The sequence below is a fragment of the Pholis gunnellus genome (assembly GCF_910591455.1).
Source record: "Pholis gunnellus genome assembly, chromosome: 14".
NCBI classification, from domain to species: domain Eukaryota; kingdom Metazoa; phylum Chordata; class Actinopteri; order Perciformes; family Pholidae; genus Pholis; species Pholis gunnellus.
The window spans coordinates 19,563,883-19,581,478 of NC_136541.1; the positions used below are offsets into that span (position 1 = coordinate 19,563,883).

At 41.6% G+C, this 17,596-nt stretch overlaps 2 protein-coding genes across 2 annotated transcripts; both read left to right on the forward strand.

Moving 5' to 3' along the window:
• Window positions 1-2,909: 2,909 nt before the first annotated feature.
• selenop2 (selenoprotein P2) lies at window positions 2,910-7,169 on the forward strand. Its single transcript, XM_079173747.1, has 5 exons — window positions 2,910-2,930; window positions 3,620-3,876; window positions 4,508-4,720; window positions 5,613-5,721; window positions 6,119-7,169. Exons 2-5 carry the CDS (start codon window positions 3,650-3,652, stop codon window positions 6,416-6,418), a joined length of 849 nt encoding a protein of 282 aa, XP_079029873.1. The 5' UTR covers window positions 2,910-2,930; window positions 3,620-3,649; the 3' UTR covers window positions 6,419-7,169.
• A 4,162-nt stretch (window positions 7,170-11,331) lies between these two features.
• On the forward strand, window positions 11,332-16,508 carry elovl8a (ELOVL fatty acid elongase 8a; the record flags this gene model as incomplete). Its single annotated transcript, XM_079172649.1, has 7 exons — window positions 11,332-11,380; window positions 11,495-11,682; window positions 13,048-13,128; window positions 13,260-13,316; window positions 13,528-13,642; window positions 13,795-13,922; window positions 16,338-16,508. 7 exons carry the CDS (start codon window positions 11,332-11,334, stop codon window positions 16,506-16,508), a joined length of 789 nt encoding a protein of 262 aa, XP_079028775.1.
• Window positions 16,509-17,596: the final 1,088 nt, after the last annotated feature.

Consider the following 17,596-nt stretch of genomic DNA (forward strand, 5'->3'; position numbering starts at 1 on the left):
TGTGTGTGTGAGTGATGTACTGAATAGTGCATGTAGGTCTGCACTGTTTATCAGGTAGCTCGCAGTAGCAAACAAACAGCGTGGTTGCCATCACTACGCTGGTTACATCACGACTGTCATGAGCTCGACTGAATGCTCCACTAGTGGAAACAACCCGAACCACAAGTCTCCTTGAATTCCACTGAAGTAACTAAATACTACCTCCAGTAGCTTCGGTCGGTTATCTGTACCCTGCATGAAAGCAATGAGAAGAGGAACGTTTACTTTTGCCCAGGTCGGACTTTGAGCAAATCACTCACGAGAGAGATTAGATATTGCTTTGGCGGTTTGCTTGTTACCTGAGCTGAACATAGGTAGAAAATCAATGTGACAAGTTTTTGGAAAGATTATTTGACACAGGTTTGTGAGGACCGACCCATGCAGCTTTACGGTTCACAAACCCGGTGCAGTTTCCTTTGACCGACACCGCGACTCTTTAGCGGCGAGTCTCTCGCCGTGACTCCGTCGATCTGACTGTCGTTGACTTTGGCCTCCTGCCTGTTCCAAAAGTGCAACCACGTTTTTTTGTTTGTCACATGGTGGCATTCACCTCTCCACAGAGGAATGCCTGAGTCATGGCATAGTAAAATAAATATACTCAAGCAACTGGATCAATATGACAGTTCTTTGGATTGTAAACAAGACTGAAGGGTCTACGGTCACACGGGGGGCTCTGCAGGGGCGGCGGTGCTTTGAGCGAAATGCGTTGCGACATGCTAACGAAAAACGCTAACATGCTGATGTTTAGTAGGCATAATGTTTGCAATGTTCACCACCATCTTAGTTCAGTGTGTTAGCACATGCTAACATGCTAATACTAAACACAGTAAGTACAGCTGAGGGATGGCATCAGTTTTAAGGTTTTTTTTCCATGAACCTATAACAAACTGGACCTAATGTCAGTGCTAGAGGAGAAGTTAAGAGATCACCGAGGTCATTAGGGATCATTTTCTGTGTCTGCCAATCCATCGATGAGATGTTAAGATGTTTCCCAGGAGAAGGGATAACTTTGACCTGCTGGCGGCGCAATAAAAAGTCAGGGGATCACCAAAGTCACAAGGCTTCATCCTCTGGGCACCATGAACAATCTTTTCATAATTTCATGGCAGTCCATCCAATTGTTATGTAAATACACTTAATCAGAGCGTTATGTGCTAATTAGCGGAGTTGCGAGTTACAGGTTATGAAGGTTTAAAACTCCAGGTGGGGCGCTCTAGCACTCACCTCTACAAAGGAATGAGAAAACTAACTCTGAAGGACACGCTTGGGCAACTATACACTGATATCAAATCTTTGAGTAAACTGCCAGCTGAGAACAGTACGTACCACAGCTTGAGATAGCAAAACGTAGACGCCACACTTTGGAGCCTGTTAGGCTAGGCTTTCACAACATACACACAGACACTGTGAGTAAACTGCCACCTGAGAACAGTACGTACCACAGCTTGAGATAGCAAAACGTAGACTTCACACTTTGGAGCCTGTTAGGCTAGGCTTTCACAACATACACACACACTGAAGATGCATCGAAGGAGGCTCCCGGACGAGAGCCAGTGTGAGCGGATAAGCTCAGTGCTCCAACCAGGCCGTCGCTCTGCTAAAATCGACCCCGCCTGCACCTTGACTTTGACCAATGGCTCCTCTAAGGAGAACCTACAAAACTTACCGCGCTGCCGTGTCCAAGCGCCTTTTCACGTTGCTCTCAATCGGAGAGGAACTGTTAGGACCGTGCACGTTTAACTGCTCGGCTAATATCTCTGTGATAAATAAAACTATTGCTTGAATCTAAGTAAACGCCTCGAACTCAATTCGTTAACTTGTCTACACGACACAATAGCTAGCTGTGATATTTCAGTCTGGACCAACTGACTGACGGATCGACAGACCAATCGTTGAGCTAGCTGCTAGCATGGCTTGAAATAGGAAATGTTGTACGGCAGGAAGCCAAAATGGATAATTGCAGTACATGTAGGCTACACGCAGGTGGAAACGGTGCTTCTCTACAACAGCCTCTGTTTCAAAAGTCGTCCATCAGATTGAAAATAAGTTACATCGATTCGAGTATTATTAACTGGTGAGGATTAACAGTGTCTCAAAAATGAAAAATCCATCTGATCCACTGATTTTGGAGGTTAGAATAAACACTCGGTAGAAATGAGGCCCCAAATAACACAATCAATAGTGTACGAAATTTGAGTCCATAAAAAAAAAAGAATAAAATGCCCTAAAATACAAAAAGAAAATGGGAAGAGATGCTCATAGTTCCACAGAAATAAGAATACATTACAGTTGGTGGTGAGATAACAATTGCAAGATCGCAACAAAAAAGAAAATTGTAAATTGAAAAGAAAACAATGTAAAAGTTACTATAAGGAACTTTTAACTGGCTATGAAACAGTTGGTATTGTTTAACTGCACTTTTGCCGATGTTTGCACGTTTTGCCGATGTTGGCACCGTTAGCTGCGAGCCCCCGGCTCAGCCGTCGCCATGTTGAGGCAATCGAAATGCTCCCAATCTCATACATAGCACGTGCACCGTTATTCGTGTCACCTGTGCTTTTCGGATGACAAGAAGGGGGTAAAAAGGCCTGTCCGTATTGAACATAGTATGACTCACCTTTGTAGCTCAATTTGCACTGAAATTTCAAAATAACATGCTGTCATACCAAGGGGTTTTTACCATATTTTGTCTGCGACTACACGTGTTTGATTTCACATGTTTCCGATTACACACAAAGGGACGTGATGGAGTACAGATACTGGGTCTCTGTCTCTCTCCTCCCCCTCTGTTTGATTTGGGGGAAGTGCTTCGTCAACCCCACCAGCTTTATAAACAACAGGGCTTCACCGTCTGTGTGTATGTGGGTCACAGGACAGAGAGCTGGACAGAGGTAAGTAGGGACAGCGTTTCTCTTTGGGGCTCAAATGAGTGAATAACTGTCTTTTATTTCAAGAGGTATATTATGAAATATGCCAACCAATCGTGTTTGATTTGAAGTTTCTGCATTAGAGAGGTAATGTGTTCTTTTTCTAAAACGAGTTTTCAAAATAGTTCATTCATTTCAGGGTTTGTTTGATGCTGACTGTTGAAACGTGCAATTTTATAACTTCACTTAAAAGTGATTTTTGAATCAACAGCTAAAAGGGTTTATTGACAGTGTGGATGTCACTGTGGCTGCAGATCTCTGTCCCATCCTCTCATTGTCTTCTCTGTCTGGCCCATTTGCCCCCCGACATTCTTCTGTCCGTTCTGGCTGCTTACCCCATAATAAACTCTTCCTGCCGATTATCTCCACATGCGATGAGAGAGACAATGAGGGTTTACTCTTTGAATTATTTGGGGATCAGACTGCCTGGACGTTTGGCTCAGGGCAAGAGGGAAAGCTGCCAGAGATTGAATCCGCTTTTTTTCCCCAGACTGTTTACGTGCTGCCCTGCACTTTAGTCTACCGACTGCTCTCGGGATTTTATTTCTATTATAGTTTAATTGGCTTTTAAAGGGCGACACGTCTCGCCTGTGTGACAAAGTGCCTGTTGGTCAAACTAACTGTTGGTATCGCGCGTCTCTCTCATCTGGTAGATTCGGTCCATCCAGCCAGGGTGAGGGACAATGAGCTGTCTCTCGTTGCTGTGGCTGTACGCGGCCCTGCCAGGGCTGCTGTGGGCCGCGCATGTCAGCCTGATGATTGAGGGGGACAATAACGCCTCCAGGATCTGCAAGCCCGCCCCCAACTGGACGATAAAGGGACACGCACCCATGCAGAAGCAGCGGGGAAATGTGGTGGTGGTGGCGCTGCTGAAGGCCAGCTGACAGTTCTGTCTCACTCAGGCCTCCAAGTAAGAACACGGACTCACAGACTAGTGTCAACATTGTCATTTTAAATGAGTAAGATCATTATTTAAACATCTTTTAAAGGTCAAATTTAGCCTGTAATCCTATTTCCCAGAAGACATTTTGACTTCTCACAATAGGAAAAGCGCAGGTGAAAAAAATTGTAACTAGGCTAATTCGCCCCAAAATTGGATAAGTTCTTCCTCAGCCTATACTACACTCTTCTACCAAGTTTACTCGGGATTATACAAAGAAGGCCAATTCGTCTTTATATGCTTTAGAAACAGGAAGTCCTAAAAATCTTCATTGGAGTAAACATTTTGCGGCAAAATCAAATAGTTTACAGGATATTCAACCTTTGTTTCTTCATAATGCATTTAATACTTGACTTGTTTCTCTACAGGGCTTGTACAAAGGCATTAAAGTAGTCCATGAATATGAGATATGAATTTACAGGTGATATACAATCCCTCCTCGCCATTGTGGAGGTTAGTTTATGAAACAAAGTTAACAAGTCAGAAGTTGGAGGCACCTTTTTGCTGCTTTTCCAGAAGCGTTATTGAGTGAGTCTGCTGCAATATCTTCATCAGCCTTTTTTCTTGCTTTAACACTTTCACTTTCTCTCACTTTCTGCAGAATTGGAGGCCTGCGTGACAAGCTGAACCTCAGCAACCTGACAGATGTGTCTTTCATGATAGTGAATGAGCAAGAGGCCCAATCCAGAGCCATGTACTGGGAGCTGAAGAGGAGAGCGGCCCCTGGTGTCCCTGTCTACCAGCAGGCCCCCCTTCAGGATGACGTGTGGGAGGCCCTGGATGGTGACAAAGACGACTTCCTGGTCTATGATAGGTGAGGCCTCTTCAAGACACGTGGATCAAATAAAACATTTTTTTCAGTATTATGTGCTCTCTTTATGTCACAACCCCAGTAGGTTTTTAGCTCTCTGATGAGATCAAATATACTATATAAATTACAAACTGTATATAAGAACTGGACGTAGTCACCGTGACGGCACCCGTCGGTTTGTGGACTGCTGTTTTGAAGCCTCAAGTTTGGCAATTTTTGGCTGTTGCCATCTTGTTTTTTGCAACCAGAAGTGATGTGAGAGAGTGGAGCTAAGTACAAACAAACGCTGAAGTAGAAATTTGGAGGCGACCAAAATGTTACAATTAACCACAACGCTGTGGTAGCAACCTGTCAATCACAAGGTAGCCACGCCCTAAAGCATACTCTGCTTTATGGTCTGTTTGACTCTAAATGGACCATCATTTATTAAATCAACATCATGCTGAATTAAAGAAGACTTGAAACTAGAGATTGAGACCATAAACTCATGTTTACAATGTTTACTGAGGTAATAAATCAAGAGAGAAGTCGTTTTCTCATAGACTTCTATACAATCAGACTTATATTTGCAACCAGAGGAGTCGTCCCCTGATGGCCGTTAGAATGAATACAGGTTTGAGGCACTGGCTTTGTTTTTCTGACCGGGAGGGTTGCCGCCTGATCTCTGCCCTGCTTTAATGATACATATTTCCAATCACCAATTTCTGGATTATAGTGTAGAGTTCACTCTTGTTTTTAAAATATAAAAAAAGTAAAACTGTGTGCTTTGAACCATAAACTTAAAAATGAATTTCAGAGACAAAATAATTTGTTCATCACATGTGAAAATAAGGAAGCAACCAATTAAATTGCAGTGATTCCCGTCAACGTTTGGATTCTCTCTCTGCTCCTCCAGGTGTGGTCTGCTCACCTTCCACGTCGTGCTGCCTTACAGTTTCCTGCATAACGTCTACGTAGAGGCCGCAATCAGAGCCACTTATCTTACCAACATCTGCAATTGCACTGTGAGTAGCCACAACACAAACACGCACACACACACACACACACTTTACATACACACAAAATGCTGTGAATTGTAACACTCATTCACTCACAAGTGATTTTCAGTGTTTAGAACTCGCTCATACCCCAGTTTTTGTTAAAGCTGCCCTCCTATTTTTGTATTCATGATGGAAATGACTATGCGTAATGTGAAAGAGGTCAGAAGCATAACTCCAAATTAAGGATAACGTTGCGTCATGTCTGCCGGATGTAAATAGGTCATTATAATAGCAACTTGACGGCACGATAAAATGGTTTTAGCTTGTTCTGCTGCCCCCTAGTGGCCAAACACATGCTTTAAAATACAAAAATATAATCTTAACTTCATGAATGAATGAACATGAGTTTGATCATTCGCAGGCTTCTGCTTCATCAAGAGTCAAGAACGAGACAACGCACTTTAATGCCAGCCAGACAACTACAATACCGGACACGGACGATCCAGAGGGGGCAGGGACTGCTCCTATAGCGACTCTTCACCGCAGCCATCATCATCATCATCATCATCATCATCATCCTCATCATTCTCACCACCACCCACAGCAACATCACCAGAATCAGTCCCACGATGCAAGTCAGAATACAACTCATCATCCCCCCCTTCGTCATCAGCAGCAGCATCAGCAGCAGCCTGGCAACCACAGTCATGGAAGTGAATAATTAAGCGTTTTTACTTGCTCTTTCCCTCTTACGTAGTGCTTTTGCTTTTGGCGGGATGTTGTTACTTCGACGGCAGAACATACAGGCAAACAGCAGTTCACGGAATCTCTTTGAGCAGTAATCAGATTGGGGGTTTCTTTGTGAGCACCTCCACCCCCTCAGTCCTCTGTGTGGCTAACGTAGCCGGTGTGCTTCCCGGTCCTCTCCCATTAATGAAGTCTACGGTGTGAAACCTGCCTGCAGGAGGCTGTGGATGGATGTGTGTGTGTGTGGAGAGATCGGGGTGTGCTGATGGTTATTGTGACCCAGACAGATTCAGAGGATGTTGTACGCTGCTAGCGAGCAAAACCTCAGTCTAATTACTGTCCAAGCATTTTTCTTTTCTGGGTTCTGTTTGTTGCTTTTGTCAATCCCGTCTCCTGCATTATCTAGAAGTGATATGCTGTGCTACTACAGCACTATAGTGCTCTTCCTTTATTCATTTGAACCTGTGCAAGCATTTTGGGAAGTTTCACAACAAATTAGATTAGTATACAATCGAATCATTAGAGGTTATGAATCACACCAGCAGGCAAAGTATTGTTCACTTGTACTTGTGTTATATGCAGTATTACTGGATTGGCGTACCGTACGTTACTCCGTTTAATCAATGTTGCATATTTGCTGTGGATTTGAAACTTTGCCACTTCTGATAATATACCTGAATGTAGAATGAACCTCTATATTGTTGTACTCCATTAAAAGGAAAAGACACTCATGAAATGTTTCCAGGTGTCTTATCTCATTGTGTGAGTTGTGCATCGCCCCTACACTCCATGAAACAGGAGATGTGGGCTTATGTCGTCCTCAAACTGTCATGGCCGCTGTGTGTGGGGTAACAGGGGTATAGGGCCACAACGCTGACAATGCGTGGTTACCTGAGATGATGTATTGCAGCAGAGACAGTGTATGTATGTCGCAGATCAGATACAAATACAAATGGCTGGAACTCAAAGGAATGAGACATATGGCAACTTTTGACGAACTGTGTGGAAAAGGGCTGATACTATAGGCCAGCTGTTTCCTGTGCGTTTCCAGTCTTTATGCTGAGCTAAGCTCGCTCCAGCTTCACACTTCTGATCCAACTGTTGTTATAAAAGTATCTGAGCATATTTTACAAAATATCAAACTATTCCTATAAGAAAAAAAAAACTGGATCTCACTTGGATGCATTGAAAATGAATAACAAAACAATTAGATAATCTGAAACCAAACAAATTATATATACAGTATATATACATATATACATATATATACATATATATATATATATATATATATATATATATCTACGTATATACAGTATAGATATATTGGAACAGGGTGTTAGCTGTATGGCAGGCACCTGACCTGCTATGCTACAATAAAGGACCACACTGCCATATGTCATGCTGCACACACACACGTACACAAACACACACACACACACACACACACACACACACACACACACACACACACACACACACACACACACACACAGAGCAGGTGGATTACCTCAGTGCTGCTTAACACATGGCTGAGATGCAGCATGCTTTGACAGAGGAGATCTGAGGAGAAACATTTGAAAACAGCCACCATCACAATGAAGGTAAGGCCGAGGACAAATATGTGTTGATTCCTGCAGTTCTTAACAATCTAATACAACTAAACGTTCAATTGTTGTAATAAGTCCTTTATTATTATTAGAGAGTTTTTTACCTCTATTTTGTCTCATATGTCTTTATGCTTTATAGGAGAGCAACTGTAGCCTACAAATCTCCTCAGTGGATCAACAAAGTGTTCTGATACTTTCCTTTGATAACTGTACATGTAGATCTCTGTCTAAACACCAGACTAAAGGAACAGTATAGTATCAGCGTTGTACACTTTGGCTCTTGAAAAGTATTGCAGATTACAATTCCCAACCATGTGTATGTGTGTTGTCTTGAAAATGTTTGCGTTAGATTAATCAACGCTGTAGGTCTTAAACCTCCTGGATAAACCTCAGCAGGTTGTGGCAGCCTGGCTATGTGGGGGATGTTCCTCTGTAAATCCCAGTAAGGAGGCTCCTGGAGACGCTAAACTACTTATCGCTGTCCACACGGCCTACTGCTTCCCCCAACACATTAACCAGTGCTTTCACTCCCAGTCAGTAGTTGACTGCTAAACAAAACGCTTGGATGGAATATAACTTTTGATGCTTCGCCTTTTTAAAAGACCATGTACATTTGATATGGCTCACAAATTGGTGGGTAAATTGTGGGGAGCGAGTGGACTCGTTCACCTGATTATGTTTCCTATTGAAAGAGAACCGATGAAACGACGAAGCATGTTCCGGCCTTGAGGTTGGATAAGGGTTCCCATTTGCTGAATTAGGAGTAGTGAAAATGACAAAAGAAGACATTTATACGTGAAAGGACCAGTGTGTAGGATTTAGGGAGGATCTATAAACAGAAATGGAATATGGTATTCATAAGTATAATCACCTGAAAATAAGAATGGTTGTGTTCTCGTTAACTTAGAATGAGCCTTTGGAGCAAATCTTGCGCCGCCATGTTTCTACTGTATTCTGGAATGGATGATTTACTGAATGCACTCCTTTCCCCCAGTGCAACCGTCACCATCATCCTCACCAGAAAAACCTATTGAATTATTGTTATTATGAAGTTTTCAAATGTATTAGCTGTTTGTCTTGAAATGCTTTTTCGAATCATCTTCAGCGCTGCCAGGGTTTAATTCTGGTGGAGAAATACGAGTTCTGTTTATTATTCAGTATTTTAATTTTCCAAACCTAAAGGTATTTAGTGAAAATAATTCCAAAATAGCATTCAAAACTGGTCGTTAATACCCGTGTAATTCCCAGAGACAATACCAAAGTCTGTGTTGGAGACTCTTCATGTATAGACCTGTATATATACACCCGTGGACAAAAGTTTTGAGAATGACACAAGTATTGGTTTTCACAAAGTTTGCTGCTCCAGTGGTTTTAGATCTTTTTGTACGATATTACTATTGTATACTGAAGTATAATTACAAGCATTTCATAAGTGTCAAAGGCTTTAATTGACAATTACATTAAGTTTATTCAAAGAGTCAATATTTGCAGTGTTGACGAGAAGTTGCTCTCGGAGGATGTTTTTGTACCTTTCTTTATTCATGGCTGTGTTCTTGGGCAACATTGTGAGTGAGCCCACAAGGCTGAGAGCCCACAGGGCTGAGAAGCAACCCCACACATGAATGCTCTCAGGATGCTTTACTGTTGGCATGACACAGGACCGATGGTAGCGCTCACCTTTTCTTCTCCTGACAAGCTTATTTCCAGATGCCCCAAACAATCAGAAAGGGGATTCATCAGAGAAAATGACTTTACCCCTCAGCAGTCCAATCCCTGTATACCTTCTGCACAATATCAGTCTGTCCCTGATGCTTTTCCTGGAGAGAAGAGGCTTCTTCGCTGCCGTTCTTGACACCAGGCCATCCTCCAAAAGTCCTTGCCTCACTGTGCCGTGCAGATGCACTCACACCTGCCTGCTGCCATTTTCTGAGCAAGCTCTGCACTGTTGGTGCCCCGATCCCGCAGCTGAATGCAGCTTTAGGAGACGGTCCAAGGCGCTTGCTGGACTTGTTGGGTGCCCTAAAAGCCTTCTTCACAACAATTGAACCTCTCTCCTTGAAGTTCTTTGATGATCCGATACATGGTTGATTTAGTGTAATTTAGGTGCAATCTTACAAGCAATTCATCTGATCACTCTTCACAACATTCTGGAGTATATGCAAATAGCCGTCATAAAAACTGAGGCAACAGTCATTCTCAAAACCTTTGGACACGGGGTGGACAGTAAAGAAGATGAAGGAGCACCGACCTGCTGTGTGCAGAGTTTTCATCTCCAAACACTAGATGGCAGCACTGTCGTAGGTTTAATCGTACGCGGCAGTTCATCGCCCTGTCATCCACATTAGGCAGCCATTCATCAAGGGGATTATTAGTTATTATCCATTATCTAGAGATACGTTTGGATTAGTGAACATAATCCTTGCCTTGTAATCCAGATCATCTCTGGGTGGTTTAATGAAATTTGCAGAGGGGTGCTATTCTTTTAGTAAGACCGTTCAAAGAAGGATGATGAAGGATGAGCGTACAAAGTTTGTTGTTTTGAAATAATGCTTTTTGTATTGCTCGTACTCAGTGCAGTGTAGGCTTTTAACACATTACAAATTGTTGTAATTTATTCCCCCAGATGACTTCCTTTGCACTTACCTTCTCACTAGCTCTGATGAAGTTTGCAGAACCGAAGCCTTGTGAAAGTACAACACAACTTTATTTAGCAAATCCGTCTTTGAGGGCACCTTTGCAGAATACAACATTAAAGGGGACATGATACAAAATATTAGCTTTTTCAGTACATTTGGATATGTACACAAACTGTGACATAAGACAACCCAGTCAGTCTGTGCTGATCAGAACACATGTGATTCAACAAGCCAGATTCAGATTTGGCTCCCATTCCTTTGTCACATGAGGGTTCATTAGAATACACGGCCCCCCCCCTACAATCTGAGTATTTCCATCCAGGCCTTGAGAACTACCTTTGCAAAGGTGCACCACATTTTTGCTCGAAAGCCAATCAAAGCAAATTGGGCTTTTTCTGGAGGGCGGCCTAAAGAGACAGGCGCTAAAACGAAGCGTTTCAGACAAAAAGTATGAGAAAAATGATGTCTTTTTTGATAATTAAAGCATGTAAACATTTGTGAATAAACGGCCAACATCTGGCCTGGAGAGAGATTACCAAATGTAATTTTCAACACAGTGTTGTAGTTCAGTTAAGTACTATTAGCTAATGAAATGTTCTCCTGCTCATGCGTATCCATGTCAGGGGGTTCCGGCTCTCACCATGTGGCAGAAATTACAATTATTCTACCAAGGGATTTTAAGAAATGGAGGCAAGTTTTTTTTTTTTTCCACTTCATCAATATTTCAGTGCTATATTGTTGTATTCAGACATTGACACAGTCTGTGCTCAATCTATGCTTTTCTTTTGCCGTCTCTCTGTCTAGACAAGAGGACAGACAGTTGGCTGCTGGTCTACTCTCCTGTGCCAATCAGCTTTATCTTCCTGTGCTACCTGGTCATCATATGGGTGGGGCCAAAGCTGATGGAGAAGAGGCAGCCTGTCAATCTGAAACCCGTCCTGATAGTTTACAACTTTGCCATGGTCTGCCTGTCGGCGTACATGTTCTATGAGGTACCACTGTACTGTGTGTGGTAGCATTTGTAAGGGTTGTACTGTACATAGATGGGGTGGGTGGGTAGGGTTTTCTAATGTTTGCATGTCAGCAACAGCTGTAAAGAACAACTGGATTCTCCTAATACCAAAATCATCCAAGCTTGTAGTTAGAGAAGCTGTAAGATAGGGAACAAAAACAGGTGCAATAAGATATATATTCTCCAGTCTCTTCATTTTTTATTAAAGCTACTCTTTAATTAATTAATTAATTAATTAATATTTTTGAATAGTAATGGATCAAATGTGTGATGTGAAGTGGGTTGCTCAGAGGGAACCCACGGAGAATAATCACTTGACTCTGCAGTTCACCTCAGCTTTTCAGAGCTTTGTAGCATCTTTCAGCTCGCATTGGTTTGCGACCCATAACTTTTTTGGTTCACTCTCACCGCTCTCATAGCGCCGTCTTTGCTCGCAGCAGATGTCTGTTTTCAGAGAAAACGCTTTAAAAATCGACTGTACGCTACGTGCCGGCAGCAAATGGCAGACAGACAAAGTTAGCATTAGCTGGTGAACATAGTGGAGCATAGCAGCAAAAGACGTAGCGATAGAGAGAGAATACTGGACTTGCATTTTCCAGGTGGACAAATCCAGTCGGCAACCTCCGGATCTGAAAAGTAAAGCCATTGCAGAAGTGCGTTAAACTCGCATTCTTTCTAATGGCCATCAGGGGGCGACTCCTCTGGCTGCAAAAAGAAGTCAGATTGTATAGAAGTCTATGATAAAATGACTCTACTTCTCTCTTGATTTATTACCTCAGTAAACATTGTAAACATGAGTTTATGGTCTCAATCTCTAGTTTCAAGTCTTCTTCAATACAGCATGATGTTCATTTAGTAAATGATGGTCCATTTATTTGGTTTGAATAATACTTAGATGGTGAATGCCAAAAACCAAGATGGCAACTGTCAATATCCAAAATGGTGACGGACAAAAATCAACTACGTCCAGTCATTATAGAGTCTATGGACAACTGCAAATGAATGTTAATATTGCACTATACCTGCTGGATGTGTAAATCAGCAACTTTTTAACAATATACATAAAAGGCGATTCTTTGTTGTCATTGTTGTTTTCACAGCTTGTTTATGCTGCCCCCCCAAAAAACAACAACTATTATTGGATGTTTAAAAGGACAAAAATCCTTCATAGCTGTGAAGTCAGACAGATGTAGATCTCAGAGGAAGTATTTAATATGTGCCCTGTCCTCTGAGTCGTCAGTGAAACAGGAAGTGATCTCCCTTACTCACAACAGGCAATGTGTGTGTGACAAAATGGGATGATTTAGAGAAAGCAGAGATAAAAAAGCAGCTTTTCTCTTCCCAGTTTACAGCCTCTTCCTGGTTGGCCAGATACAGTCTGCTGTGCCAGCCGGTCGACTACAGTGACAGCCCGGTGGCCACGAGGGTAAGAGTTTTTACTAAACCCTACTTTATGCAACAATTTGTAGATAAAGCTCCAATCTGGAGAAATTATCTGTAAAAGCACCTCACAATGTGTATCCTAAAAGACAATACATTTTCCTCCCGGTTGGGCAGATGGCCAGCGTGTGCTGGTGGTTCTACTTCTCCAAAGTGATAGAGCTCAGTGACACTGTGAGTATGAAATTAGTGAAAAGAAGTTATTCAATTTGTTATTTTATACCCCAAAATACAACCAGCACCTTCTGAATAAAGTGACAGATCTTCTCTTTGAACATGCTAACCTGCACGTGTCTGTCTGCACCTGCAGTGCTTAACGTATTTAAGACACCTGTATGCAAGATCTGACAGAATGCCTGCCTTTGTGTGTGTTTGTGAGGTTTAGATATTTTTCATCCTGAGGAAGAAGAACAGTCAGCTGACCTTCCTCCACGTTTACCATCACGCCACCATGATCTTCAACTGGTGGGCTGGGGTGAAATATGTGGCTGGTGGCCAGTGTGAGTGCACGTCAACCCACCGGCCCAGTCTCACAGAAATGTCATGAGAATGGAATAAATTGTGCAAATGATGTCTATTTACAGCACACACTTTTAGACACACATTCTCCCGGGCTTAACATTTAATAGTCATCCTGTGCATCTGTCCATAGCTTTCCTGATTGGTCTGATCAACTCCCTGGTCCATATAGTGATGTATCTGTACTACGGCCTGGCAGCTTTGGGACCGAGCGTGTCCAAATACCTCTGGTGGAAGCGCTACCTCACCTCCCTGCAGCTGGTCAGTATCTGCCTCTGAGTGCGTTAGTGCATGTGTGCGTGTGTAAGTGTACTTTACTGACATTAATTCCAACATTCACTTCGCCTCTGCTATTTTAAAATTGTTCAATTGTCACATTCCGATCGTTGTCTCCATAAGTGAGACACTTTAATATGTTAATGTAGTAAAACGTATCTCAGTGCCTCTTTGGGTAATTTTCTCTGTTCATGTTTTTGCATTATTTAGTTTGATACTTTTGGGTGCTTGGTAAACAAAGATAACCTGTAGTAAAACCTGTAGCATGAAGGCAATTAGGTATCTTCAAATTAAATGTATCCCTTTTAGCATTCTGCATGTGAAAAGAAGCTGTTGCCAGTGTTGTAGTACATCGGTAAGTCTCTTCCTCTCTCTCTCTCTCTCTCTATATATATATATATGTTTCCATGTTAGGAATGTAGAGTGGAAAAAGAGAAAGCTGTCAGGATCATCTCGGTAGACATTGGACAGCGCTAACATACAAATTACCCAGCAATCATCATTGCATATCCATATGACAAAAATACCAAATAAAATAAAAAATATTCAGTTCATGGAATAGTTTTCTTATAGTTTATTTATATATTTTTTTAATAAATTATGTTGAATAATTTTGTTATAGATTGAAAATAAAAAAACATGATGGCGATGCGTTTACCTTTTTGAGGCAATATATGGCACAATTTTAAATGTCTGTGAGGTCTTATTTGAACACAGGCATATCTACAAAGCACCAATTTCAGTCACTCCCTATCCGTGTTAAACACATTGTTGGAGGGTTCGCTATCTTTATGAGGCCCCCCCGCCCCCATCCCACCGGTCCCAGTGCAACCTCCCCTGCCGCTGTCTGTATTTATGACCCCAGTGTTCAGGTACATGTCCAAAAAACGTGACTACTTTTAAGCTGGTTCCAAAGCTCGAAATACTCAACTTTGACGAGCCTAACATGAGGCCTCCTGCTTGGTTTGTCTTTCTTCTGATTGGCTGTTGGCATAACTAGACAGATTAGCTAACTACTGCACCATCTGTTTTATAGCGTTGATGAAGAGACAATGCATCCTGTAGTTTTTTTCTTTTTCTTTCTATATGGCTGGAGCATATATAGGTCAGTATTGTGGCTGACCGCCATTATGTAACAATAATTGTGCTGACCTTAGATGTGACCCCCAAGCTTTCTTTAACAGTTGGCTTCACAATTTGTGGAACTGAAGCTGAGATAGTTCAGTTGATTGGGGAGATTGTATTTCTGTGTGTGTATGAGGGGGTTCCCTTTTGTGTGTTTGAGAGGTAATTATTCATTAGAAAGGGAGGTGTGTGTTGAGTGGGGTGGATGGATACATAATGTACATAATGTTCTTTCCTACACATAATTCCTGCCTGGGCCTTGAATACTATGCTGGCTCTATGAAACATATATAGATTAGTCAATGAATGGTAAACAGTAGTGACACTAAATCAGATGCTCCTTTCTGTGTCTTTTCAGCTGTGGTGATTGCTGCTCATGCTAGCCTAACATGTTTTTACCGGGGGAAAGTTAGCGTTAACTTTCAACGGAATCACTCTTTTATCAGTTAGTACTCAAACGTATCAAATCATATTTAACCTATAAAAGGTTATGTCTGACTTTAACACAAGTGCTGACATGCTAAATGCACCCTGAGAGACTCTTGAGGAACCCCTACAACTTGCAGGGCGAGGGACAAATACTAGCTAGCACTGGAGCATTAGCAAGCTAATAGTCTGCAAGCTGTTAGCATTGGCTCTGGGAACTATTATTACGTTGTTATAATTATATTGGGTGTGTATTTGACAATATAATGCCATGAGCACATAAATAAATACATTAGAATTCATGGCCACTGACTTTTCAATTCAGTTATGAGTGAGATAGTAAAATTCCTTCAGATTTTACAAGGTCAGGGTCATCCCATGCAGGATTCCATTGAACAAAAGATTTTATTACTCATTTTATGATTAGCTAACTTTCCTGGTGTAGTAATGTACATTGAAACTACTTATGGTCATAGTCATAGACATTTTGACCAAAAATGAATTGTATGCAAGTATAAATATTTAGAATTTTAAAAAAGGGCCACAAATGGTTTGCACATAGGCTAAACTTTTTTTTTTACAAATTATTTTAAAATTAAGAATAATTTAAATATGTACACTGTAGTTTAATCATTGAATGTAACAGTGAAATAATAGACATTAAAAAATCATAAAGTCAGATTTTTCAGGAGTTCAGCACAGTTCTGTTGTTTAACTGGTTTTTAGGTTGTTATCCATCACTTTGTATTTCCTTAATGTCTTTCTCAGTTTCTGGTCACTCAAAGTGGTTCTGGTATTGTCTCATTCTCTCTCTTATCTCTCTTGTCTGTCTGTCTGTCTCTCACCCAGATCCAGTTTTTCATAGTAACCATCCACACTACCTACAACCTGTTTGCTGACTGTGACTTCCCTGACTCCATGAACATGGTTGTACTTGCCTACTCTCTCAGCCTCATCGCTCTCTTCAGTAACTTCTACTACCACAGCTACCTCGCCAAGAAGAACACCAAGAAGACATAGGAAGGGAGACAGATGGGACTATATGAGAGAGAAGAGATTAAACAAATTGGAAACAGGAAGGACAGAAAGGGGAAAAGGAGTGATGACATATAAACAGCTATTTCTGCTTGTTTGTTATGGTAAATGGACTGTACTTGTACAGTGCTTTTCTAGTCTTTCCGACCAGTCAAAGTGCTTTCACAATACTTATGTGAATGACTTCATGTCAATTAAGTTATGGCAGCTCGATTCATTACATGTACAAAATACATCAACATGAAAACAATTTTTATGTGTTATGAATGATATATGTGCCTTAAACACTCACACACAAACATGTTTATTACTTATGAGGGTCTTCCATTTACCACAGTCATGCATTGCTTCTGTTCATTCATCCAGTACCAAGACCACAAAACACACTCAACACACATTAGCCCCCGTTTCATCACTCCCCCAGCTGCTAATGGATGAGACGTTGAGTCGCTTTATTCTTCTCTTACACCCATTGGATGGCAGTCACAGCCAATCAACTGTTGGCTGCCATTAACTCTGTATCCATCTACCCCCCCCCCCCCTTTTTTTTTTTTAGATCAGGGTCCCCCTCCCCAGCTTCTATTTAATCCCTCTTAGCAACCCACAACCCCCCTGGTTCCATCTGTCATGATGTAGAAGGATAATTGCATGGCAGTGATCTCCTCCACTCCCCCTTGTGGGCTGGAATGAATTCTGCTTCCCTTGGATTGTATGTCTCCTTCCACCATCACTTATTCCCAATCTGTTCACTATCTACATATCTATACTTTTCTAGCTCCAGCAGTTTGGACTGTGCTCTCCTCCAAACTCAACAGAACACCATGAAAAAGCACTCTGGAATGACAAAATCAAGCCACTCAGAGGAGTCATTTTTAAACCAATCAGCACAATGGGGCAACTTGACACATTTCAGGGAATCAACCCTTTACATGTGAGTTTTTTTAAATCAACTTACAAACACAACAAAAGCCAGACTAGTGCTCTCAGAAAAATGATATTTTATCACTTAGCAAAATAGAAAACACTATGACAGAGTGGAAAGTAGAGTTACATGTCAGTCAGGACAATAGTGC